The sequence below is a fragment of the Tamandua tetradactyla genome, chromosome 2 (genome assembly GCF_023851605.1).
Source record: "Tamandua tetradactyla isolate mTamTet1 chromosome 2, mTamTet1.pri, whole genome shotgun sequence".
Lineage (NCBI taxonomy): Eukaryota > Metazoa > Chordata > Mammalia > Pilosa > Myrmecophagidae > Tamandua > Tamandua tetradactyla.
This window is the reverse complement of record NC_135328.1, coordinates 147,839,990-147,866,033: the sequence shown is the minus strand read 5'-3', so window position 1 is coordinate 147,866,033 and position 26,044 is coordinate 147,839,990. Positions and strand designations below refer to the sequence as shown.

At 37.8% G+C, this 26,044-nt stretch overlaps 1 protein-coding gene across 5 annotated transcripts in view; it reads left to right on the top strand.

Moving 5' to 3' along the window:
• Positions 1 to 2,071: 2,071 nt before the first annotated feature.
• NOX3 (NADPH oxidase 3) overlaps positions 2,072 to 26,044 on the top strand; it is a 59,095-nt gene continuing 35,122 nt past the window's right edge. For 4 of the 5 annotated variants that reach the window (XR_013165391.1, XR_013165379.1, XM_077136116.1 and 1 more), the window contains exons 1-7: positions 4,274 to 4,764; positions 5,400 to 5,495; positions 5,608 to 5,718; positions 6,703 to 6,787; positions 15,060 to 15,205; positions 18,206 to 18,387; positions 21,758 to 21,887. Coding sequence is in view for 2 of the 5 variants with exons in the window: in XM_077136116.1 (XP_076992231.1) it covers positions 4,717 to 4,764; positions 5,400 to 5,495; positions 5,608 to 5,718; positions 6,703 to 6,787; positions 15,060 to 15,205; positions 18,206 to 18,387; positions 21,758 to 21,887 (798 nt within the window). In the remaining 3 variants the exon portion in view is untranslated. Of the gene's footprint in view, positions 2,465 to 4,273; positions 4,765 to 5,399; positions 5,496 to 5,607; positions 5,719 to 6,702; positions 6,788 to 15,059; positions 15,206 to 18,205; positions 18,388 to 21,757; positions 21,888 to 26,044 lie in introns of those variants that run through there. The other variant, XR_013165397.1, reaches the window with a different exon arrangement.

Genomic DNA, 26,044 nt, shown 5'->3' with positions numbered 1-26,044 from the left:
GAAGTCAGTGACTGGTTGAACATCCCTGTGACTAGGTCTGTGCGGTGATTTGTATGGAACAGTCTTATGTTTGAGAAATATAATAATACAGAGAAATGAATGCGGTTCCGTGGCTATTATTTAACACTTAAGTCCCAATGTGTACTAGACGTGATATAACACATGTAAAAACGCATGATTGTTCTGGATTTCACCAGATTCCTAAATCAAAAAGTTAAGCTTAGCAAAGCGGGAGATTTTGAACTTTGCCATTAGTTTGGGGTGAGAAATGATGAGTTAGTCTGTCTTTTAAGCAATTAAACCCAGAGACCCACTAGCAGGGCCTGTGAGAAGTGTCTCTCCAAATAATTTGATAACTGTAAAGAAGAAATGTGTTGCAAGCATACCGTGAGGGATGAGAAGGCTAGAGGCAGGAGAGACTATATACTTTTGGACAAAATCCAGCTCGTCCCACCTCCTCTGAGAAATTCTCCCCACACTAAGCTTCTCACCCGGATCTCTTGATACTTCAGTAGCCCAGATGTGCCATCTCTATCACTTCAAATGCACTCACCTTCTTTAGTTGTTGCTCATGTACCTGTCACCTCTCCTATTAAATTGTAATCCTCTAAATAGTAGCAGCTAGACTTCTAATACCCACTGTGCCTAGGATCACGGGATGCTTGCAGTGATCTCAGTAAATACTGGTTTAATAATGTGAGCATTGGATAAATAAAAGAGTTATGCCATAGGTGGGAAAAAAGCTTGATCTGACAACGCTAACTAAATTTGAGGCACAAACAATTTTAAAATTATATTCAGAGGCAATAAAAGTATAATATACTTAATTCAGCAAAGGTCAGAGCTACTGGATATTTCATTTTTAATTACATTTAATTTAAAAATCAGACATTTTAATATATGGACTTTTTCTTTATTCTGATTTTTTCTTATAAAAAGATGGAATTTATATGACCTATGAATTATCCAATATAATTATTTAATTATCAAAATAAATATTCCTTGCAGCACCCATGCAAGAATTTGGGATTATATGTATTTGGATTTTTTTCTTTATTTGGTACTGCTTTTTTCACTCTCATACTTAAATGTTTATAAATGCTCTAAGGAAAAGGCAAAAATATGTTTAATGCTTAGAAGAGGAAAATTTGGCAATTCAATTTTTATACTTTATGAATGCTGCTATGTACAGACAACTTAGATTTTACTATGCAGGGGAAAAAGCTGCTAGATGATCAGTCTTGCCCTTGAGGATCAAAGCGTTTCTTTCTTTGGTGAACTGATCAACTAAGAAACTAAAAAGAGCTAAAAATATAATAAAGCAAGAATCTAATCGAGGGATGTTTGGTGGTCAATTAGAGTTTGCCTTTATGTATATTTGTAATTAACCTGCCTTTGTAAATATATTTATTTGCTCTGTTTCCCTCTCCCTTTTTTCTTTATAGAAGGTTTTTTTATTGGTGAACTGCACATGAGGAAACAATCCTATCATCTTTGAGATGGACTGGAAGAACCTGTGAGCATACCCATTTAATTAGAAAGACTGCATCAGCCTCAGTAACAAATGATATAAATTTCACTTCATTTTTTCTAAGAAAATTCTTAGGAATGAGATGGGCACTACCAATTAGCAAAGAAATCAGTTAGCAGTAAATTGATCAGGATCTGAGCATTTCCATCATTTTAGTCTTTATAGGATTTCCACCTTCCCTAGGTGTCACCTTCATTAACTTGTCCGTAATTCTTGGGGAATGATTCAGAATAGTCTTGATTTTCATTGTGATCTGTGCAGAGTCCTCCACAGTAAAAAACAGAAGCAGACCTTGTGGACATGATACGCAGCATTCTCAAACTTTCACCAGGTAGATTAACAAATAATAAGAGGAACCACACTGTCTTATTTATAAAAACTGAGAGTTTCCAAATAGAAGTCCTCAGGTTGAACTATGCTGGGCTTTGGTATATGAGAAAAGAAGTGATATTTTGATTCTTGTAAACTAAATATGAACCCAATATTAAACACTGTGATGGTTAATTGTACATGTCAAATATTCTAGGTTATGTTGTTCAATTGTTTGGCCATACAACTGGCCTAGTATGACCTAGTTGCCATGGAAGTATTTTGTAGATGGCATAAATATCTACAATCAGTTGACTTGAAGAGAGGACGTTACCCACAACAATGTGAGTGGGTCCCATCCAATCAGTTGAAGTAAAGAACTGAGGATTCCAGAAGGAAGAAGAAGTGCTACTTTCTGATGACACCATCTACTCCTCTTTGTGTTTCCAGCCTGCCAGCCTGGAATTTTGAACTGAAAATTTCAACATCGCGCTTATCAAAATGTCCAGTCTGCTGGTCTACCCACAGGTCTTACGCTCACTGGTTCCCACAGTCAAGTAAACCAGTCCCTTAAAATAAATCTCTTGTTGGTTTTGTTCCTGTAGAGAAAGCTGAGCGATACAGGTACCAATTGGTGGTGTCTTCAGATTGTTCACAAATGTGAAAATAGAAATTTGAGAACTGCATTGTTGATCTCTGAATGAATTTTAATATATCTTCAAGTTCACATGTGATTCTTCGATAGGACTGAACTAAAAATCATGGCCAGTTCTATAAAAATAACATCTATAAAGACAAAACAGTTCAGTTAAATGGCAAGCTAATAAGCTGTAATTTCATAGTACAACCATTAACCATGTTTGTATGCTATAAATGAATTATGGCTGCACTTTAATGACAATGTATCTATCTTTCCATGCTCAAAATAAGGCACAAACAAATCATATTTTAGAAATAAGTATGCAACATGGAAAGATGGCTTTTTAATCTTAAGCCTTTAAACACTATTTTTACCGTAGCACCGGAAGAATTCTAAGCAATTAACCAAAAAGAAGTGACCACATGTTATTATTCAGCAACACATGTCTCTCAATTGTAATACTGTGTGAAGAGTGCAGAAGGCTAGAAAATTTCAACTATTCCTCACACTTACTGAATCTAAAATAGAAGAGATAGTATAAAATTCTAGGTGCATTCTCTCTGCATTAATTTTTATAACCCAACCGAATAAGCCCTCAAAGATATGTAAATCCTGAACACTTCAGAAATAGCAAATCATTTCATGATGGAAGATTATTGGCTTAAGGAAGTGAATATGAAGATTTTTACATCTTTATATTGCTTACCATTAAAGAAAGTACTAAAGATATTTTGCTGACTGCACTGTAATCTCAGGTTAATGCTGCCAAAATACCTGTTCTTTTAAATATTTCTAGAGGGAAAAATCCCTAAATAACAATGTCTTTTTCTAAAGACAAGCAAATTTATTAAATTTTTACTGGCAAATGGATACATCTAAGACATCTCCAGAACAAGCATTATCTTGCTTAAGTGTGGGTGTCTGTGAATGTGTATGCAGGTATATATGTGTGAAGGAGGAAAGGAACTGCACCTATGAGTTAAGTATTATAATTAGCTCCATTAAACAAATGTGGAAACTGAGGCTCAAATGAAATAATTGGCTGGTTGAAAAGAATAAAAGTAAAACTCAGCCATTCATTAAAATGACAGCTGAGTTCTAGGTGTCTAGAAATATGGAATACTGTGTTTCTTCATTTTTCTACAATTCACTGACATTCTGTAGAAAGATATATCACACTAAATCACATATAACAAGATGTATTTGTAACTAATAAAGAAATTCCTATAACTCAAATGTGTCCAATTCATAGGAATGAAACATATCCATATATTAAACATATCTGATGCACAAATTCATCTATTAGCATTTCATATAAGAGGCAGTATAAGGTAGTAGCTTCAAATGAAGATGCTAAATTCAGAGACTTTAATTACCTAATTGGGGGCAACTTTGTTTACCAGAGTAGAGTGATAGATATCCTATTGAACAATTATGACAACATCAAATTAGAGGGCAGTCAGGTTCACACCCAGCCACTCCTGGGATCACTATGGTATGAAAAAATATTCTTTCTTATCTCATGGGTATATCAAGTTCAACTAGGAAAAAAATAGGATGTATTCTAGCAATCCCGCCAAAAAAAGAAAGAGAGAGAGAGAAAAGAAAAGAAACCTACCTCATTCTTCATAGTCACACTTTGGATTTATGAGAGTTGTCCTGCCAGTGATTTTTTTTTGAGGGGGGAACTTTACTTTTTCCCCGCTATCTTCTGTAAGATTGTTTAATTCATATTTATTTAGCACCTGCTCTGTGTTCTGAATGGTGTCTTTTTTGGTTGTTTTTTTTTTTTTGAAAGATAGTGGAAGGAAGTGAAGAAGCACAAATGAAGTAGAGAAAGCTTGAGTGAGTGTTTGGCTGTATCCAGTCCTCAGCAGTTTGGTTATTTCTCAAACTTACAGAGAGTTATTATCAGCTTAACTGCAATCATGTAGAAAATGAATGGAGTATAAAGTACATGAGAATAATTGAATAAAACGAGCTTTCTTTTTTTTATGAAATCTTTGAAGAAAAGAACCAGTAGACAGAGACTTGCCTTTTATTTACTTAGGTCATGAGGCATGTCAGCCTTTGGCAAGAAGTCCTTAATTAGAAATTCCTCGAGAGCTGCTCCCAGTAGGTGCTTCCTAAGACAAAAAGACAATAATTTAGTAGGGAAGTCTTTACTAAGGACAGAACATCTAGGCTAAGGTGAATGAAAAGAATAATTTGCTGACAGCATAAAAGCAAAACTATCATGCTGGGGTGCTGGATTTTAAGTGAGAGTCTCTCTGTCATATTAGTAGTAAGTATCATTTTTCTTACTCAACATTAAATAGATAGTTAAATGGTCTTTGATTTTTTGGATGATTTGTATAGGAATGCTAAGAGCTTATAGTGTTACTTTGGTTAAAAGACTAAAATTAGTAGTAAATATTCAGTAGATATATTTAATTTACACTTACAGAATCATGTAAAGTTGTTTTCCAACTGAGTTCATTTTTAATTATTTTTGAAGTCAAGCAGTTTGTTTTTGCATAATGTATGAACGTTTTGCTAAATCAAATGAACTCTTTGAGTTAGACTATGAATTGGAATTTTTCTAGAGTACTCTCTGAGTTGTTTTTAAAGATGCACCCGACTTCTTGATGTCATTGACTTAGAACATCATAGCTCTGTTGATTAGAAACATTTTGTAGTTTTCATTAAATTACTTAAAGTATACCCATATGTGTTTAAAATATTTTTTTACAAAGTTTATGGTTTACTACCATTATAAATCACTACTGAAAACTAATCTATGAGAAATTAGTGCATGAAGTAATTCTGGTTAGTATTGAGAAGCTCCTATTTTACTTTCAAAGAAGAACCACAAGCGATCTTGACTAGAGAAAAAGGCTGAATTTAGGGTTGATCGGTTCTTTTTTTGCTCTCCTCTAGCTCTCATGGCTGGGAGTGAATTTATATCTGTTTGTGGATACATTCTATTGGTATGAAGAAGAGGAGTCTTTCCTTTACACACGAGTTCTTTTGGGTGTAAGTAGAGTTGGGGACACTCATTACAGTTTCTGGAAACAAAATGCATTCTGTTTTCCTCAACTTCCTTGTTTTCACTATATCTCTTTTTTTGCACTTTAAACATGTACAGTCGGCACTGGCCTGGGCACGAGCATCTGCTGTGTGCTTGAATTTTAACTGCATGCTCATTCTTTTACCCATCAGTCGAAACCTTATATCATTCCTGAGAAGGACAAGTATTGTAAGTACTGAAATATTTGAAATTATCTCAATTGTCATGATATGCTAATATGTGTCATTGAAAACAGAATGTACTTTACTATGAAATTCTCAATAATCCTGTTTAAGCTGTGGTTTATTTCTTTGTAAGAGAGGACACAGTGGCTAAACTGGAAATCGGTAACCAGTACCTCTGATTTGACTTTTGCTTCCACCAGTGACTTCCCTATGTGATGTCAGACTTTTGCTCAACCTTTCCCAGATGTATATGCTCCATCTGAAAAATAGGGCTCATCAAATTGACCTGTCTCACAGAGAGGGAAGTATTATAACAGCTTGAGCTATTAACATTTCTGATTGAATAAAGACAAATAAGTAATTCTCCTGAATGCCACTAAGTTCTACGTTCTCACCCCCAGAAAGCACAATCACGGTACATTTATGTCAATTTTAACTTCTCCCAGATATAATGGGATATTTCTTAATTATATTGATTTCACTGTGTGGCTGCTTACCTGTTTCCTGCTAAAGAGAATAACACACTATACTGAAAATGAGATGTTCTATAACCATTGCTAGAAGAAACAATTTATTATATAATCACCATCATGATTTTATGAATATTTACATATAGATGAATATAACACCTTCCTTTCTGCAATATGGATAGTTTATAGACTACTTAAACCACATGAGTTGGGATGATGGGAATCACCTTAAATTTCTAAATAAAGGAACTCAGTCATGAATATTAGCAGAATTCTTCATGACTTATAGCCACAGAACTACTAATTTATTCCCTTTTATTGAGTTGAACTTTCAACAAAGCAACTGCTAATCCTTTGTCTTTGCTTCTTTGACTAAGATGCCATGAAATTTTGTGTCACATAGCCCACCTTCAGTAATTTAGAAGCAGAGCCTGAGTCCTACAGTCTAACTCTTATGACCCTGTCATCACTATGACATCTCCCCACATCAGATTTTTATTTATTTTTTCTCCCTCTAGTGCTGCAGAGGACCATGGGTGAGGCAATTAGACAAAAACCTCCAATTCCACAAGCTGGTCGCTTATGGTATTGCTGTGAATGCAAGTAAGTGCATATTAGTAATTGCCTGTCAGATTTTACCATGTCCCATATTTAAATCTCTAGTTTTGTTTTAAGCCCACACCATAAAAGTCCAGCCTTAAGCAAGACCAATCTTTGTATTCCATCTGATCACGGAGAACTTACATGAATGGATTCTTATACATCTAATTCATACCAGGCAGGTTTTCCCCTACCAAGCCCCAATTTGACAAGAAAAAGATGATGAGAATTCATTTTCCATTTGTGAATAATTAGGCCTGTTGATAATACAATGGTAAATACATACTTGAAAATTAACATTTTGTTATACTATTTAATTCACGTTGGAAATCAAATTGACCTATGCTCAAAATCTCATTTACAGCTTGTATGAAAATGACTATCAAATGATATAATGGGCAGTAAATAGAAAAAAAGAAAAGAATGATCATGCGAGCAAGGTTCTGAATAGTATTGAGCTAGTGGATAGAAAAGAATCTTGAAAAGATTTAAAACTCCATAGGAATACTCAAATGTTATCGCTATTATATTTCTAATTCAAGAGAAAGGGATTAGAGAGTAGCATCCAAGGACAAGATTAAACTCTGGTGAGGAAGGAAGCAAGATGGGTAGTAACCAACTGGCTTGTGGTTTTTGTTGGAAAACAAAGGCATTGAAATAAAAAGCTATATGAATGATAAAGAGTTATGAGTCAGGACTGTTTCCCTCAAACTAATTTAACTATAAAATGTTTTCCTCATTTGTTTTTAATCCTCTCATGCATAAAAAAAAGCAGAGTAAAAGTAACACTCAAAGCAAATGTGAATTTAATTAAGCAACAAGACATGACAGACGGTGCTGCGTGCCAATTAACACAACTTCGGGAGGAAAGAGAGACAGGAGGGGAAGATTCTCCCCATTGATTGTCTTCAACTCCAGATTAAACCGATCTGGGAGATGCTGTGAAAAAGATCTTTGTGGTTTGGGCAAAATGACAGTGTATTCTAGAAAAAGCCAGTTATGGGATGATGGGCAAAAAACAAGGCTAATTGATCTTTGTATTCCAGGACCTACGTTAGTGCTGATCTTATGTACGTAGGTGGCTATAAACTTGGGTGAATAGGTGAATGCTTTCAGGAATGAAGACCCAGGGAGGCAGATTTCAGCTCAGAAATGGAAGTCTTTTCCAGACATTGAAAATTACACAAAATTAGCATGCGTCCCTGGGAGTACTGAGTTCTCTGTGATGCGTGGCGTCCATTTAGAGTCTGGATTGCAATTTGGGGGGACCATCAGAGAAGGAAATAAAGGAAACTCTAGGCTTCCTTTCATACCTGAAGAATCCTTAATTCCGTTATTAAAAACAGTAAAATGGCAGAAAGAATAGCACCATTCAATCGTTTTAAGGCAGAATTAATTTCTAAGAGAAAGTTATAGATACTATAGAAAAAAACAACATCCAGGCATGTCAGAAAGGAAGACAAGATATGAAAGCAAATTTGGTGTTGTGAAACAGTTTTGTTCTTGAACTTTGGGGCATGTGTACTTCTTTATATGTAATCATATGTCAATAGCATAAAATATATCCATAATGTATATTGAATGGCTCCTTCGTACCAGATGTTATAATAAGAGCTATAACTTTCTGAAACTTGAGTGATCAGTCCTCTTTTCGGAATAGAGTATTATTTAGTATGAACAGTAGTTGACTAGATTCAGATCAATGTATTATACACCCATGCCACTGACTGTGCTGTGTAATCTTAGATACATTTTACTTATGCCCTTTCCTCTGCTGAATTAAGAGGGTGATAATACAATCTATCCATCTCAATTAGATGTGCAGATTAGTTGTCTGGACTGGACCCTCTTGGAAATGTATAGAATACAAGGTCACTCAAATACTGCTCTCGCATATAGGACTGAATGATCTTCAGGGACATCCCCATTATCCCTGGCAGCCTGCTCTAGTTTCATCTCACATACCCCCTTGCTGTCTACCATCAGACTACTGGTAGACCTCGAGTATTTTGTGCCTTTGGCCATGTCATTCCCTTTGCCTGAAATGTCCTTCATCTTCTTCTTCACACTGCTTATTGCTTAAGACATTGCCATATCCAGGATGTATTCCCTGATCCACCTCACCCTTATAGAGCCAGGTCTGGGCTTTGTGCCCACCAGTCTACAGGTCTCATTTCAGGTCACACTTCCTAGCACATAGTGAAACCTTTTAGACTCTGATCCCCTCCTGGGCTGAGACTATACACAGGACTGAGCAGTCTCATTACAGAAGATTACATAGTTCCCATCATCTACCACACACATAGGAGACATTCAGTGCTTGTTACAGGTGCATTTCATACTATTGCCATATGATTATATATAAAGAAATATATTTATATAAAGAAAAGTTCAAGGACTTCCTTCATTTCTTTGCTTCCTTTTCTGACATGTTTTGCATGCATCTTGACCTCCTGGGTCCTTGGCATATAATAGGTCTCAAACAAATTAGGTCAAACCCAAGGATGAGGAGGAGTTGGCCAGGAAGCAGAAGAGGTTGAAGGAATTGCTGGGAATGGTTCAAAACTCAAAAGTGCATGAATTGTTCAGGGAATTGTAAATGATTTAGGGTGAAGAGATGCAAAACGATGCCACTCGTCCAAGAAAATAAATTCACATTCTGCTGCAACAAGACAAAACAGGATGTCCTTTCTCCTCCTGTCTTCAGAGATCCACACTGCTTTGCCTGGCTCCCAAACATCTCCTGGGGCTCCCCCAGCAGAGCCAGAGCTACATTTGATGCCAAAGTGCTCCAGTCCCACACGGAGCCATGGCAACCCACAGGCTGCAGTTTTTTCCATTCAGGGCCAAGGCAGGAAGGTGGGAGAAGGCTCTCTGCTTCTCCAAAACTCTGACAAAGCAATTATTACATTTCACATGAACTAAGAAATGCAGCTGGCAACTATGCTTTTAGGGGAGGAAAAATCAACAGCAACACTAAGCCCTGGTTTCATAATCTACCTTTGCTTCTCACATTTTGTCCTTGTGGTGTATTCACTTGGGAGCAGCTGGAAATGTTCCCATGCTTATTTTATTAGCATCACCCATTATGCTGCTTTTCAAATAGCTGACTGGCTTAAAGGAGTCAAGTGGAAGAGGTGCATCCACATAGAAGTTTACGTGCCAAACTCTCATTTCTCACCCATTCCTCCACAAGTTGAACTGCAGGCTTTAATTGGTCAGATCATTAAAGGAGGCAATTAGAGACATGGAATTAGGGTAGGGAGGTAGAGGAATGAGGCAAAACAATGGTATCTATAATCAAGGGCATCACTGAAAATGCAGTGGCAGGAGCTGTTCCTCCGCTGGCTTCATGCCTTCCTGCTTGCCTGCCTATGATAAGAGCTGCCGGAGCAGTCTTCAACCACCAATAAATCATTTTCAGGAACCTACAGTCTCACTGGCATAAAAATCATCCTTTCACAGCCTCTCCATTCTTATTAATGTGGATCTTTCTGGACTCTCTCGCCCACAGTAGACCTGGAAGACCCTTCCAATTGCAAAGTCGTGCTTTGAGCCTGAGCTTCCTTCAAAGGGTGATGCAAATAGTCATTCAAGCCACTCCCTCAAGCAAATTCCACAGCTCACTCCGACTCGCCCCAGGAATACAGCTACCCCACTTGCAGCTCTTCATGAGTTGCTAAAATTTGTTTACTAACCCCAATAGATACAAGGACAGGTTGAGAGGAGAGAGCTCAGAATAAAGGCACTGAAGAAATAAAGTTTTGAAGGACCCAAAGTAGAAAATGGCCATGGAGTCACAAAATCTTCAGGATCTGACCCTAAGAAATTGCTACTAATCTGGCCTACTTGAGAGACTGAGGGCTCCAAGGAAGCTCCATCCCTCATCCTGCCTCCATGGCTCATCTAGCTTTAATATGGTTTGCAAGTGAGTAGCACACACGAGGCTCAGAGTCAACACATAATCCTACAAAATAGGACCACAAATGTAGGACCAGATTCTGGCTGCAGGAGCACCACCAAAATTTATCCCCAAGTCCTTCTTTCTAAAAGCTGCTTAATTAGGAGGTGAGTAACTCCAAAATGTGTGTTATCACAGAAAGGCAGGCAAAAAGCAAGAACTGACCACACTTCCAAGATTCTCCCTCAATTATGCGTCCTTTGATCTCCTGAAACATAAAAAAATAAAAAAGAAGAAGGAAAGAAAGAGAAGGAACTTTCCCAGGGAAACGGGCTCTAATTGTAGCCATTATGATTTTTTTGTTCGCTCTTCAATAAAAGCTCCTTTTTGAACTCAGAAATTCACACACCAATTAAACGTGCATGTGCAGTGCTTCCAATCTTGTAGCTCTCTTTTAACTGTAGAAGGACTTTGGTGAGAAAATAAAATTGTGGAAAGATCCAGTTAGAGCACCTTTTAGCCCAACATATTGGGGTGGCTTCTAGAAGTGTGTACCTTGTGCTATTTCAAGGGTGTAGTGGTGCGCAACCCACAAACTGCACAGAGGTCACCTAGAAGAGATCTCTTGGGTAGTTGATAGCAATGGATTTGCCACAAGTCTTAAGAGCCCTCATTAAACAGTGTTGATTATGAAAACATATTAAAACATGAGTTTTTGTTCACATATTTCAAATTGGTCTACAGATCCCTTTTAGTTGATAAATGTCCCCAGTTAATTTCAGAGAAAAATAGAGTAGCCACACAACAGGGAGGGAGCTTAGCAGTCATGGAGTTTAGCCCCACCCACCCATTTTTACCTATGAGAAAACAGGGACTGAAAGAAGCTAAGAAAATGAGACCTGTCTCTTCAGTATTATTTCTGCTACTGACTAATATCAAATCTAACAACATGACATGATATTGGTAACTAAGGGAGAGAAAAATAAAACCATATGACTATCTTATCACACATTTGAAGCAATTGTCACTGTAAGCATAGGTAGCATGGCTATTAATAGTAAAATAACTGAAAAGGGGTAAGGGAAGAATAGAAAATGTGATGTCAGACAAAGAACAAGATCGTTTATCTCCCCTGGTATTTATCAAGTGCCAACAGGTTCATATAACACTAGATTTGGTAGCTGGGGTACATTTAGTTCTAAGCAGAGGTCACAATAAAATTAGGACCAAGTCTAAGAGGAAAATAAAATCTTTGGACAAACAAAATGGGCATAAGCAGTTCTCCCTCTGAGAAAATTCCCGAGACAAATAAAATCTTCTACTTTTTGTCTTATTGTGAAAATAAAACAAAATGGAAGGAGCTAGAGCAAAGGAGCATTTAAAAATATGAATTTCAAAGCACATGAAAAAAATTAGAGACTCGTTTTCAAAGTGAAATTCCCCCAGGAACTGCCTCTTGAAAAGCATCTTGAGATTTCTTGTACTATTTCATTAGCTTCTTCATCTCTGTTATGAGTGACCTGGCCATAAGAATAAATAAATAGTTTAATACTCTGTTCATTTAATAAATGTACTTAAATTTAGTTTAACAGTGCTGAGTTCTTATGTGGAAATCAACCTAATAGAAAATAGATTATGATCAATGCTCATTAAAGGAGAAGAATGTGGTGGAATATAGAAAATAAAACGCCCAGCGTGTGTCTTAAATTCCCTTTCTGACTCTCACGTGTGTACCATTTAACAATAAATAAGTCCCTTAATTTGTTCTGAGGCTCAATTTCTATTTCTATAAAATAGGGACAGCTCCATTCCCTGTCTACTCCATGGAAGGAGAATCAAAGAAAACTGGGGACAGGGCAGTAAGGTTAATTGATTGGATTATAAAAGTAGCACTCACGCCAAACTACTATGAGACTCCAAATGTCACATCAGTCATAAACCTTGGCAATGGTTTAACTCTTCCATCGGAGAATATTTTTTTAAGCCCACAGGAGAAATTGGTTTTGAGTAAGCAGTAAGATAAAACAATTAGTGATCAGTGAAAAGAAGCAATACAGCTTAGAAGCTAAAAGTTGGGTTCCTAAGGGTTGAAATGGGAAATTTTATTTTGTATGTATGTCACCACAATAAAATTGTTTAAAAAATGATAGAACTATACAACACTGAGTGAACCCTAATGTAAACTATGAGCTTTAGTTAATAATATAATTATGATAATATTGGTTCATCGAGTATAACCAATGTGTCACATTAATTCAAAATGCCAATAGTAGGAAGAACTATATATGGAAGGGGTATGAGAACTCTGTGCTTTTTTTGTAAGTTTTATGTAAACCTATCTCTAAAAATACAGTATATATATATATATATATATATATATAACCCTGAAGTCAGCAAACATGGGTTTGCTCTACCTTTGCCATTAATGGATTGCAAATGCCTTAAGTTTTTAAATACTGGTTTATAAAATGGGAATAAGTCTAATACCTGAAGGTTAAATGAGAAAATATATCTAAAGCATCTATAGGTGTGTTTGGTGCATGGTAAATATCCAATACTTATTAGCTACGAGATATATTGTCTGTTTTTCCAACACTTTGAGGTAATTATCAGAAAATGGCAGTTGGGAATAAGAAATAATGTTTGTATTCAATTTAGTAAATAGTTCCCGTTTTATGTATAATATATTGGAAAAGATGGCTGCTGGGCAAGCTTACCTCACTTTGTGAGCTCTGAGGTAGTAAACAAGGCAGCCCCCTTGGTGGACGTGTCCATGTACCTTGAGGAAATACCTAAGGGAAGAAATACACTGCCTCTGGGTGCTAACCTCACTGGACCCATAAAGGGGCAATGATCACAGCCTCAGAAACTTTATCATCTTTTATGTCTTCTTAAGTGACTCTCAATCAAATGTGTGTTTGGCTTGCTTTTTTAACTTAAAGGCTAAAGAAAAATATGCAAAAAAATATGTATCAGCAGAGAAAAAACTACTCCATCGATGTCACATCTACAGATAAATTTCTGGCCCTTTCTTTAATCTCATTGTCACTCAGTAAATAATTATGCAGCTCTTAGTGGTGCTAAACAATTGTGCTGATAACAACAGTGCCTGGGAAATGCCATAATCAAGATATGATTTGTATCTATGGAATTGGAGAATGCTTGGTAGAAAATACAACTTGTGCAATGGGTCTTAAAGTATGAGTGGAAGGTTTCAAGGCAGAAAAGGCAATGATTCTGATAGGAGCTAGGGTAACAGAGAGAAGAGGCTGGCTAGAGGATGGCATTTGCTACTAAGTCCTTGGGAGACTGAAATGACAACAGTATCATTAGAAGTTTCTTCTGTCCCTTTTTCCTTAACTTCCCACACCCAACCTACAATGTACAGACACAGAGGATCCCCAAATTCTCCCACAACTTGTATAAAGTGTATAATAGCAATCTGTCCCACTACTTCTCACTGTGGGTGCAGGAAAAAAAGATTATATATATTTATATTTATATATATATATATATATATATATATATATATATATATATAAATGTATCAACTAGGAAATTATATATACTTTAGGTAATAAATTCCCAATTCACACTGGCATCTGATCCCAGTATCAGGTATCAGTTGCCGCCCAGTGGGGCCTCCATTTGTAGGCAAAGTATTCGTATGACCTTCCTTGTCTGGAAGTTGTGATACAGGCTTCCCAACAGCTTTCACAAGTCAGGAAAGAGTAGCATCAAACTACTCAGGCTAGATGGAACTATGTTTCTAAGCTTGTGCTCTTCATTTAGAATTTAAGCAAAACCAATTCCCCAACTGGAGACTCAGTTTCTTCTGAAGAATATACAGAGAGGTTTAGTTCTATAAATACTGGCTTCTCTCAATCTGCTAAGAATAACATGCAAATATATGTGTGCATGGATATATGTAGGGATATGTACATATTATCACCATACATACATCAGTGGATTTGATTATAGCATTTCAGAATAATGGTTTCCAATTTCTTAGGAAAGGAGGTAGCTATATAAGATATAGCACATATATAATTATTTTGTGATAAGACATACTATTCGTAATAACTATTCCACTTCCAGGAGGGTCATATGTTTATAACTCAACATATAAAATAGTGAATTAAAATCTATTTTATTATTTAACTATAAATAAAATGAATATGGTGAATCACACCATAGTTCTGAAGGTATTCAATCCACTGTATTCAAGATACTAAGATGAAATAAATCCCTTCTCCTTGGATATTATTTAAAAAAAAAAACAGAAACTTGACAATAGGGGAATTGTATATTTTAATTAACTACCAAGGAGGAAATCCATAGGAAGCAGGTTTGGTATCATTTCTTCATTCTCAGCCATCCACATTGTGGCACATTTGTTCAACCTGGAGCGCTACCACCTGAGCCAGTCCGCGGAGGCGGAGGGACTTCTGGCTGCCCTTTCCAAACTTGGAAACACCCCTAACGAGAGCTACCTCAACCCTATCCGGACTTTCCATGTGGTGAGTTCTCCTTGCATGCTACCTAGTTTTTCTCACCTGAAAATCCTTCTTGCAAATCCCTTCATCAGGAACACTATCTTTCAAAAAGCTTTTAGTAAAAGAGCATCAAAGAAGTTTCTGCTAAATGTTAACGTCAATTTCACCTTTGGAAAAAAGTGACTTTTTTCTGCTATAAATATTGTTAACAGATTATGAGCCAGGAGAGAAACAGATCCCACTTAATTAGTTTATAGCAAAAAAAAAAAAAAAATACACTTAAGCAGGAAATGCTTTAAACCTGCTAAAATCCTGATAGTTTGCATTTTAAAAGTAGCTTTCATGATTAGGTGGGGTTTTTTTTTCAGTGATGTGAGACTCATAAAGAATGTGAAGTGTCATCTAAATCCACGGATTATAAATGGGATGTCTTCATTTTCCATTTGCAAATTGTTTTCTGGATCTCATCTCCTATGCCTCCTATTTTGGCACACGTGTGAATAGTTGATTTGCCAAATCAGATGCCGGGCAAAGTAGCTGATTCCATAATAAGACCTGCACAGCCAGTGACATCATTAATGCTAATTACATGTGTGCACAGAGTGGCAACACATGTGGGACAAAAAGAAAACCAAAAATGTAGCCACAGTGATCCACCTTTAGAGGGTAATACAGTTCTTTCCCTTAATCCCCTCCCCACCTCTATTTTTTGCAGTTGATTCAAGCCTTTTGTCACATACTATCATATTGGAATATGCATCTAGCATATCGACCAAGTTAAAATATCTATATTGGGCGATGCAACAGTGGCTCAGTGGCAAGGATTCTCTCCTGCTGAGCTGGAGACCCAGGTTCAATTCCCAGAGCCTGCCCATGTCAAAAAAAAAATCTATTTTGCCATGTGTTTTAGTTTCGTGGCTGCTCAAGCAAATACCACGAAATGGATAGAGTTAAATCATGAGAATCTATTCATTCATGGTTTGAAGCTGGGGGAAAAAATCCAAATCAGGTGTCATCAAAGTAGTACTTTCTTCCAAAGACTGGCTGGCTGCTGGCAATCTTTGGTCCTTCGCTTGGCACATGACAAGGCATATGGCAGCCTCTCCTGGTCTCTCCCTTTTCTTCCGGTTTCACTGATGTTCAGCTGGTTGCTTCCTGTGGCTTTCTCTGTCTGAATATCAATTCTGCTTATGAAGGACTCCAGGAATTGGATTCAGACCCATCCTGATGGGCCCACCTCAACTGAAGTAACCTCATCGAAAGGTCCTACTTACACTGGGTTCACACCCACAGGAATGGACTAAATTTAAGAGTATGTTTTTCTGGGCATCCATTGCTTCAAACCACCATACCCAGGAAGAGCCCTAAGGCCACACACTCAGGAAGTGGAGATCTCTCCTATACCATCTGGGCAAGGTCCCTACATGGTAATTTTACCCATGCAACACAAATATATTTGGGGACATTTTTCCATGTCCTGTCATGGTTTCCACTATCAGAGCCAACTATTCCTAACTGATGACAATTGAAAGCACACATTTACCGGTTATAAATAAAACTGAAGATGCTCTACACATGCCCCCTGGGATACCTTTCATGTCACTTGGTTGAACCACAGCATTTATCTGGCTGTCTGCTGGGGTTAACTCATTTCTACACTGAGGTCTGGAAAATTCTTTGCTACACAGACCCAGGAATAAATCTCAACATTTTGAAAAGACTATATAATAAACAGTATTTGATAACTGCCTCTTTTAAAGCAATTTAACTAGATGATTAAGCTACTCCCAATATAGTTATTTCAAAAATTTAGATGCAATGTACTATGTAAGTACCAATTAAGTTCCGGAAACCCTCTAATTTGGGGTATTTGAAGAAAGATGAGTATCTGTAACATAAAGCATACATTATAGAACATTTCTAAAGATGGGATCACTTTTAGAGGATACATCGCAACTCAAACCAGTCTATAAATGTATCACAAAAAAAAACTAAATGGGGATTTGCTTTTATAAGCAGAGAAGAACGACTTGAAATTAACACATCATATGATGTAAATGGATTTCTAAAATGCCTGAGTGTATTTGAAAAAAAAATCATTTAAATGTTTTAGCCATAGCTCTTTCAATTTTATTTCCACTCTTTGCTCCATGAAGGAAAAAATAAACAACGGAGAAGTCCCTGTCCAAATTAGCTTGAGATCTCAAAGCAGCCCAAATTAATGAGATTTTACTGACAAAAGATATAGCGTCAGTTTATTGAGCTCATGGTCGCCTCAAAGATAGTCACACAATGTTTGAATACTAATGACTTGGCAAGAATATGGGAAACTCACAATAAAAACAAAATGCTTTGTGATTCATGTCCTGAAAGGCTATTTGCCAATCCCATGTGCTCCCAGATCAGAATTCTGGCATTTGGCAGTGTCTGCCAGACGAGAATAGCTGTATCTTCATTGATCTCTTAGGCCTCCTGAGGTGATGTGAAAGAAATGCAAGTCATGGTCTTTCCAATTAAAAAGCAAGAGCAAGGAATAACTCCCAGGGGAAAAGGCTATATAGATGCTTTATCCGGAATGCCCCTATGGGACCACCCCAAAAAAAGTGTTTATTAATCTTAAGATGCAGTTGAGCACAGTGATCCCTATTTTCATTTTAAAAATTAAAAATCTGAAACATTTATTTTGCAGTATTTTATCTTAAAATGCACTTTTCGTACATTTTTCCTAGTTTTGATTCAGCATGGTAACTTTGACATAAAGATTGCCTATGCAAATGAAATAATTATAATGAATGAAATGGAATTTTAGGAAATATGAGCAAAGTAATTGTCCAAGCATAAGATGGAGGGAGAAAAGGAGCACCTGAGGATACAACTTCTTCAGTTGTATCTGGACCCTTCTTGAGGCTAATATGCTTCTGATTAAAATTGTTTTAATTGTTCTCTCCTTGAACTCTCAAGTATCAATCCTAAAATGGAAAAATGTAGCTACAATATTAATGTCGTGATGTTTGATTCTTTTAGAACACAGCTGCTGAGCTGCTAACGACAATAGCGGGTGTAACAGGGCTGGTGATCTCTCTGGCTTTGATTTTGATCATGACTTCTTCAACTGAGCTCCTCAGACAGGCTTCCTATGAGCTCTTCTGGTACACTCACCATGCTTCCATCATCTTCTTTTTCAGCCTGGCTTTCCATGGGGCAGGGTAAGTCCATGCTATGCTCGATGTGCAAAATTTTTATCTCTAGGAATCTCAAAATCTTTGAATGTGCTTTTGATGACATGCAGTGTCTAAAGGACACGTAACATGTGAAAAAGCACATTCACTAGGGCAAACTTTTTTTAAATAACACTGAAAATAAGCTATGTAGGTGATGAAGTGTTGTATTTATTTGTCCTAGCTGGCTCTTTTAGTGGGCCTTGGTTCTAAATAGAAGGCAGATCCATTGTCATCCAGTGTTCATTAGAATTTCTAAATTTTTATAATCACATCAAGATTCACTAACAGGATCAGCTGTCACAAATAAACATACTGCATTCCAGTTTGTGTGGGATTAGTCAGGATACATATTTTTGTCACCCAGATTTCACTTTTGCTTAACTAAAACCATCAGTGAGGAAAGCTGGTGTGATGGAAGAGTTAGTATGTGACCTGGGCTCCAGATTCAATTCTGGAGTGTTGGCCAACAGAGCAACCGTTGGCATGTCCTCTAAGTTCTCTGGATCTCAGTTTCCTCATCTACAGAGGTTTCAATCAGATGACCTTTATGATTCCTTTTGCTCAAGTGTTCCATAAAATGCTGTTCTGACCTTCCATTTCTTCCTCATACCTGCTATTCCCTTCACCTGGACATTTAAGGCGCGCCTGAAGTATAGTCCCATGCAATATAATGTTTTCAACTCTTTAAGTGTTAACACAATCAGCCTGGACCAATGAATAAATTGCTGTCTATGAACCAATTTGTCCCATATTATTTTATGAGCTGACGCCTTTTTCTCCCAGTTTATAGTTTTCAAAGCACATTCCTGCACACAATCCATTTTACCCTGACAGCAGTTCCATAAATAGGGAGGTGCTGTTGTCCCCATTCTATAAGAAGGAAATAGATGTTGAGAGAGTTAAGTGATCCACTCAAGGCCCCATGATGAATCAATGGCAGCATCAAATGTAAGGCCTCCAGTGTTCAGACAGCCAGACCTTCACTCTTAACAAGCCCTTGAAGAATGGATCTTCCCTTTGTGAACTAGACATTCCTAGATACCTGTAAGAATGTGGCTTGTGGTGCAGTGTTACCCATGCCTGCTGGGATTGCCAGCAGCTTATCCCCTACTCTATACCAGTCCTCTCCTCTGTGCCTAGTCCTACCACTGTTCCCACACGACAGCTGCTGAATGCAGAGGGTCTTGGTATGGCACAGACCTAGAGGAGCATACATAATGCTGGCAGAGACCATGCAGTCTGGAAGGTTGCATGCCATGGATAGTGAACATGGTTTCCATGTAGAGCCTCACAGGAGCTCCTCGGGATTCACACTCAATATGGCAACTGACCTCTCCAATCCAGGTGGTCCGTCTACCCTACTTGCCCCCTTCTAGAAGGGGACTTCTCTCCTGCCGCTACCACTCCTTACACCTAATTAAGAGCTCACCCACCATCCATCACCTTGTTTGAAACACAGACATTGTAGTAGAACACATTGCCCTGATGAGAGAATTTTACCCTAAAATATTGCCTGCCCCTCAGCTAGTCTGTAGTAACTCAATCTACTGATTTTCAAACCATTGCTGTTGGCTAGGGAAAGTCTTTCTGTTAGCTTAATAGAATCTGCAATGAGCTTCTGATGTGTGACCCTTCAAGCTTTCTATTTATATTAGTGGGAGGATGGTTTGTTGTCCCAAAGTGTTCTACCTCTGAACTGTTAGTCCTTTGTTTCTTCTGCTGATTTTTCTTAGGTGTGGGGGTTGTTTACCCTTATGGTACATTTGAGAGACTGTTCAGAATCCACGAGTGTCTGAAAGTCCTCTTCATAAAAATTATACATGCATCCCCTAAATGAACCTCTCCTGCACTTACACCCATGTGCAATGGAGAAGCACAAGAAGATGGGCAGTGTTTCACTGGAGATGATTTTAAAAATGCAAATAGCATTTTATAAACTGAAGGTTTTTAGTCATTTTAGCATAGTTGAAAGGCTTATTTTGGTATAAGGGCCTCATTTAAGCTTCTCAGCTTGAAGTATTCTACAGCTACTGTTTACAGCAAAAGTAATTTGCAAATTCTGTTCGAAATGCCAAATAAAAGTAGGATTATTGGAATGTGTTAAAGCATGCTAATCTCTTGTTATGGGATGGTGTAGATGAAGACATTTTGTGTTTTGGTTTTGAAGGAAGCTGCATTTATGGAATGGTCTGAGGTTCTTGTTAGATAATATAGAGATTGTTGCCTGGAGCCTGAGAACAAAGGTGCTAAGATTTACTGATTCTTTTCCTCTGACTCCCATTTACTATTAACCCTTCCTATGTCTGGGTATCATTTATTCATTGGAGATATACAGATAGTTTTGCTCATCTAATTCAAATAAACGTTATCAAGTTTAGACACCCTCCATAAAACAGACTGGAAAAAACCCAACATATAGGTTCTCCAGGCTGTCCCAAAGACATCACCACTCCCACGCCCTAAGATGCAAAAAGAACATGTTGCTCCACAGGCGACCCAGAAATGAGTCTATGGGGTGCTAAAATTTAGTCTCTGAGTATCATGTTTCTCAACGGAAATCTCTGCATTTATTCATAAACACCTAGGAATTGAGTAGCTCCCAAGTTGCATGACCCCAACATCTCATGCACCACTGCCCTTACAAGCCAATATGCTTAGGAACTTGTACCAAAGCAAGTTGTCAAAGGTCAGTTGATACTGTATTTGTACCAAAAATGATAGAGCAGGGATATAGGACTCTTGATCCAGACTCTTGGCTCCATTCATGAAAGCCAACTTCCCTTTTCTCTCTCAAATGTTTCAGCACAGTCTAGAAGACAGACTTCATGCTGGCCTATTTTGACACTGTCAAACACTACCAGTCGTCACAGGGACAAAAATACCATTATTCTTGGCACTTCTCCTGACTTTTTTACTTGAAAACTTCTAAGCGCTCAGAAACAAACCAACGAGGAGAGAAGTTAAATAAATCTACAAGAGAAACATAGAGTACAAAGTTAGCCAATTAACCGGAACCCACCGTCAAGATGAGATGTAGCCTAATTAAATTCAACAGTCTACAAAAGGGAATGTTCAAACAATTTCCCTTCATTATGACTTCTGTAATATAGACACTTTGAATTTAACGTGGGATACCACAGAGAGGGCTTCTTTTCTGGGATCGTCAAAGTTACTGGAAGCCTCTTAAATGGTTATTTTTAAAGATGCTAAGGGAAATGAATGATGGTCCAAGTTTCAAGACAGGGAAGCTGCTATTCCGTAGCCCACTCTGGAATACATCTATGGTGTCACAAGACGGTACAGAAGCAATTTTAAATAGTTTGTTTCTCCTTTTTTTTTTTTTTTTAATGGCAAGTCGGATTGTTCGAGGTCAAACTCCTGAGAGCCTGTTGCTGCATAACATCTCCTTCTGTAGGGACCGCTATGCTGAGTGGCAGGCTGCTGCCCAGTGCCCCACGCCTCAATTTTCTGGCAAGGAGCCTTCGGTAAGAATGAGCCCAGGAGCTTTTTAAAATAACTATCCCCACAGTTAAAATAACTAGAGCTTTCATACGCCTGAGAAAAACACAGCCCATGTCACCAGCAGACAAAGGCAACTCTTTATTAAGTGTGCTAATGGAGGAATCAGGTTATAGATCATGTTAAATGAGGTTAACTGCCAAAAACACTCTGTTCCATTTTGAAATGTGTCCTTATGCTTACATTTGGAAATGGATGTCTGATATTGTGGCCTTCATCACACTGCAAACTTGCTGTCTCCCGCCACCCTCGGGAGCTCTGCTTAGCTGCCATCTCCTTTCTGATATTTCACTCACAGGCTAGTCAAGCAATAACCAAATGAGAGAATCATGCCCTCTCTATATAAGGTTATCTTCTTTCTTCCTACAACTTTTGGAGTCAAAAATAACCCTCCAAAAAATACCCAAAGGGTCTTCTTTTAAATCAAAATTTGGGTGTTAATGCATTTGCTCCCTGTTCTAATTAAGCTCTAATAACTGAAATAATGACCATGTTAGCAAACAGACTTAATTGGAGCAGATCTTGAAGTTAAGATTTCCTGGGTATACTGTATTCATTATACTTGGTGGCATATAGTAATTTTATTGGGGCTGTTCAGGAGTCTTAGAATAGCACAAACCTTGGAACAACTGAATAAGCGTGAAAGAAATAAATGAAGCCAGCAGGTTAAAACTAGGAAGAATCAAGTGCCAAAAAACATATGAATTATGAAAAACAGAATAATAGCTTATTAATGGTGGGGATGTAGGAAATTAAGTGATCAATGTACAAAGAATATATATGATTAATCTTTTTTAAGTCTTAAGTATATTAACTTGAGCACTAGATTTATAAGGGTGAAAACTGCAAGGAGGAATGTTTAAAACTGAGAGAAATGGAATAGATGTGCCCATTAGACTGTAGTTCTTTTAATAGCCAGTATAGATTGTCTCTGTCTTAAACTCAACTATCGGTAGCCACTACCCAGCCTGCATATTAATGAGGAACATGAATGCTTCTCTAAAATTTTCAGCTACAGTGTCTCCATAAAAAAATCAATACTCTCCCACACCTCATGAATACAGACCAGAGTCTGCTCCCAGCAGGATACGCTGACATTAATTATCATTAAAAGGGGGAACTTACCCATCTCTCTGTTAACTGTCCCCTGCTACACCTCCTTGCACACCCAAACTCATGTTGTCACTCTTTCCCATTATTTTTAATGGGACCTGATTCAGAGCTTGTGTGGGCTGTGCAGTTGCCGCTTGGCTGAACTGTACAATATTCTCTCTGATGTTTCATAGACATTGAATCAGAAAGGCATCCCAAGGACAAGGAAGGATGCCTGAGCTTGGCTGCACTGCACCTACGAGTCTTTGCTTGGCTCCATCTCTTCCTCTTTGCCTCTCTTAACTCAGTGCATCTTTTTGGCATGCTTGTCATTTTGTCTTCAGTGGGGCACTACTGTAGTGTTTTGATATAGAGCGTTCTGTGTGTTACCCCACATAAATCCAACTGATCAAAGGAACCAGTTACACTTTCCCATCTCAATCTCCCCTCACTGTCTCACTCCCGCTTCCTACCCCAAATTCATAGACATAGCCAAATCTCAACGTTCCAAGGGAAGTTCATGCAATCTAGTCTCAAAAGATACTGATCCTTCTTAGCCGAAGAAGCACCTTATTTCAATGAACTAGACTGTCAACAAATAATAATGATAATAAGGCTGATATTTTTAATTACTAGAGAGTGATTTTGATGGCATGGGGGAAAGTTTCAACTGAGATCAGAGTCAATTCAGTGAATTTTTGCCAAGTGATTATTATTAGGTTAGTATTGTTCCAGACACAAGATTCAGAGACATGAGTCCTGCTCCTAGAGGTCTTATTGTCAAGAAAAAGAGGTCATTCATATACACACACATAACCTAAAATCAAACCAGCATGTTCTTATTTTCTGGTAGGAATGAAAAACCAAGAGTGAAAGCAAGAATAAGTAAACAAGTTTCATTACTGTTGCTTTTGCATCCACATAGTTTTATTTCTATCACAAAATACTCATGGTTCTGGGACTTTTTGAGTATCTGGGGGGAAGAAAAAATCAAGTTAAGGATCCATGCAGAGTATTTTAGCATTAAAAAACTTAGATACTAAACACTGCTGTCCCTTTAGCAGATGGGGAAGCTGAGGTCCAAGGAGTTTCCTTTTCTAACCCAGCATCACAAAGGGCATTACCAGCAAAGTCACAGCAAGAAACCAAAGCTCCTAACTCTGAGGCTGTGAACTTCCTTCTCCACATTACTGCATTAACTCTGAATCTCTGGACTCCCATCCCCCCCACACACACATATTTTGTCAGTTCCCTGCTGCTCTCTGAGCATATATATCCCCAACATTGTATTTATTTCTCTGAATAAAGTCAATTCTTTTTTTAGAGCTTGGAGGAAAGCTAAATAAATAATTTTTTCCAACTCTTTCCTTTTACAACACAGAATATTTGAACATAAAAAAGCCACAAGATTTGCCTAAAGGTACAAGGTGAGAGATGGTAGCACCAATCATAGAATCCAGAGTCTACCTCGCCATGCACCCCCATTCTTATCTATCCCCTTCATCAATGCTAGAATAATCTCCTACTCTTCAACCCTGGCCATATCTCCCAAGGGCTCCAGGAGAATCACAGTGTAACTAAACTGGGCTGTCTCCTCCCACAGCAATTTATATACCAGAGTGGAGATAGAGCCAAGGATTAATAGCTTTCATTCTCCTTCCTGACTAACCGTACAAAGAAAAATAATCCATTCCATTTAATCAACATGGAAAAACCAGAGACCATGACTGATTTGACACAGCAAAATGAAGTGTGTGATGCTGAAGTCTTCTAAAGTGGGCAGGGACAATTATTTGTAGAAATACATAGAGACTATGTGAGTGTTTTTCCAAATAACTCTCTAAGAGTTGCAATCTCACTCTCAGTTCTGTAAATAGCCAAACCAGTTCTCAAGCCACTTTCTGATTGATTCTAGCAGATTCACTGGTCCAACTCCATCCTTCATGTCTTCCCCTTCCTACCTTTTCCCTTACTCTGATTGTCATGACAACCTCACCCACAGCATCAATGGACAAAAGGTTCTATTCTAGGCACGTTGCTGAGCCCCACTGAGGCAGAAAAGAAAAAGTGACTCAAGTTCCTGCATAAATCCAACCTTTATCAGACAAACAAGAGGCTTCCAGGAAATAAGCAGAGGGGGTGATATAGGTGAGAAGAGGTGCCATGCAAAATGGACCCAAAAATGAACAAAAGACACAAAAACACAAGAAAGATAACTTGACAGGAGTAAAAATAATGCTGAAGGGCTTGTGACCAGCCAATGGAAGGGACAGGCAGGATAACAGGTAAGAGAATAATGAGAAACACATCAATCAGTGAGTATTTATTTCAAAAAATAAATAAATAGATAAGACACCTGTTCTGCTCCCAAGATAGTCTTTTGGGAGTGTTTTAGTTTCCAAGATCTTCTATAACAAATACTGTGTGATGGGTTGGCTTTTAAACAGCAAGCATTTATTGTCTCATGGTTTTGAAGGCTTAGAAGTCCAAATTCAAGAGGTCGGCAAGACCACACTTTCTTCTGGGGTCATAGCACTCTGGTAATGGCAGTTTTCCATCACGTGGCTATTCCTCTCTCTCTCTTCTCTGGCTTCTTCTGACTTCTGGCGTCTTCTGATTTCTGGTTTCTCCTGACTGACTGCATCCTCTCTTTATAAGAGCTGCAGTCATGCAGATTAAAACCCACCCTGACTCAATTTGGCCACACTTTAACTAATAATCGTACTTTCCAAGGTGTTACTTACAAATGGGCTCACAGCCACATGGGTGTGGATTAAGACTTGAACATATCTTTTGTGGAGTCAATGATTCAATCCTCAGCAGGTGTGAGGTCATCATTGATTTAAAAAACCAAGGAGGAAATTTAGGGAAATTAAGAAAAGGCTTGAGCTAGTCCTGGTTCTGTAGCAATCTAGCTCTGTCTCCCTTGGCAACTCATATTCATTCCCAGAATGTGAGTTTTGTTTATTCTCTAAAAGAAGAACTACACTAAGTTTCCAAGAACTTTAACATCCTGAAATTCAAAGAGTTG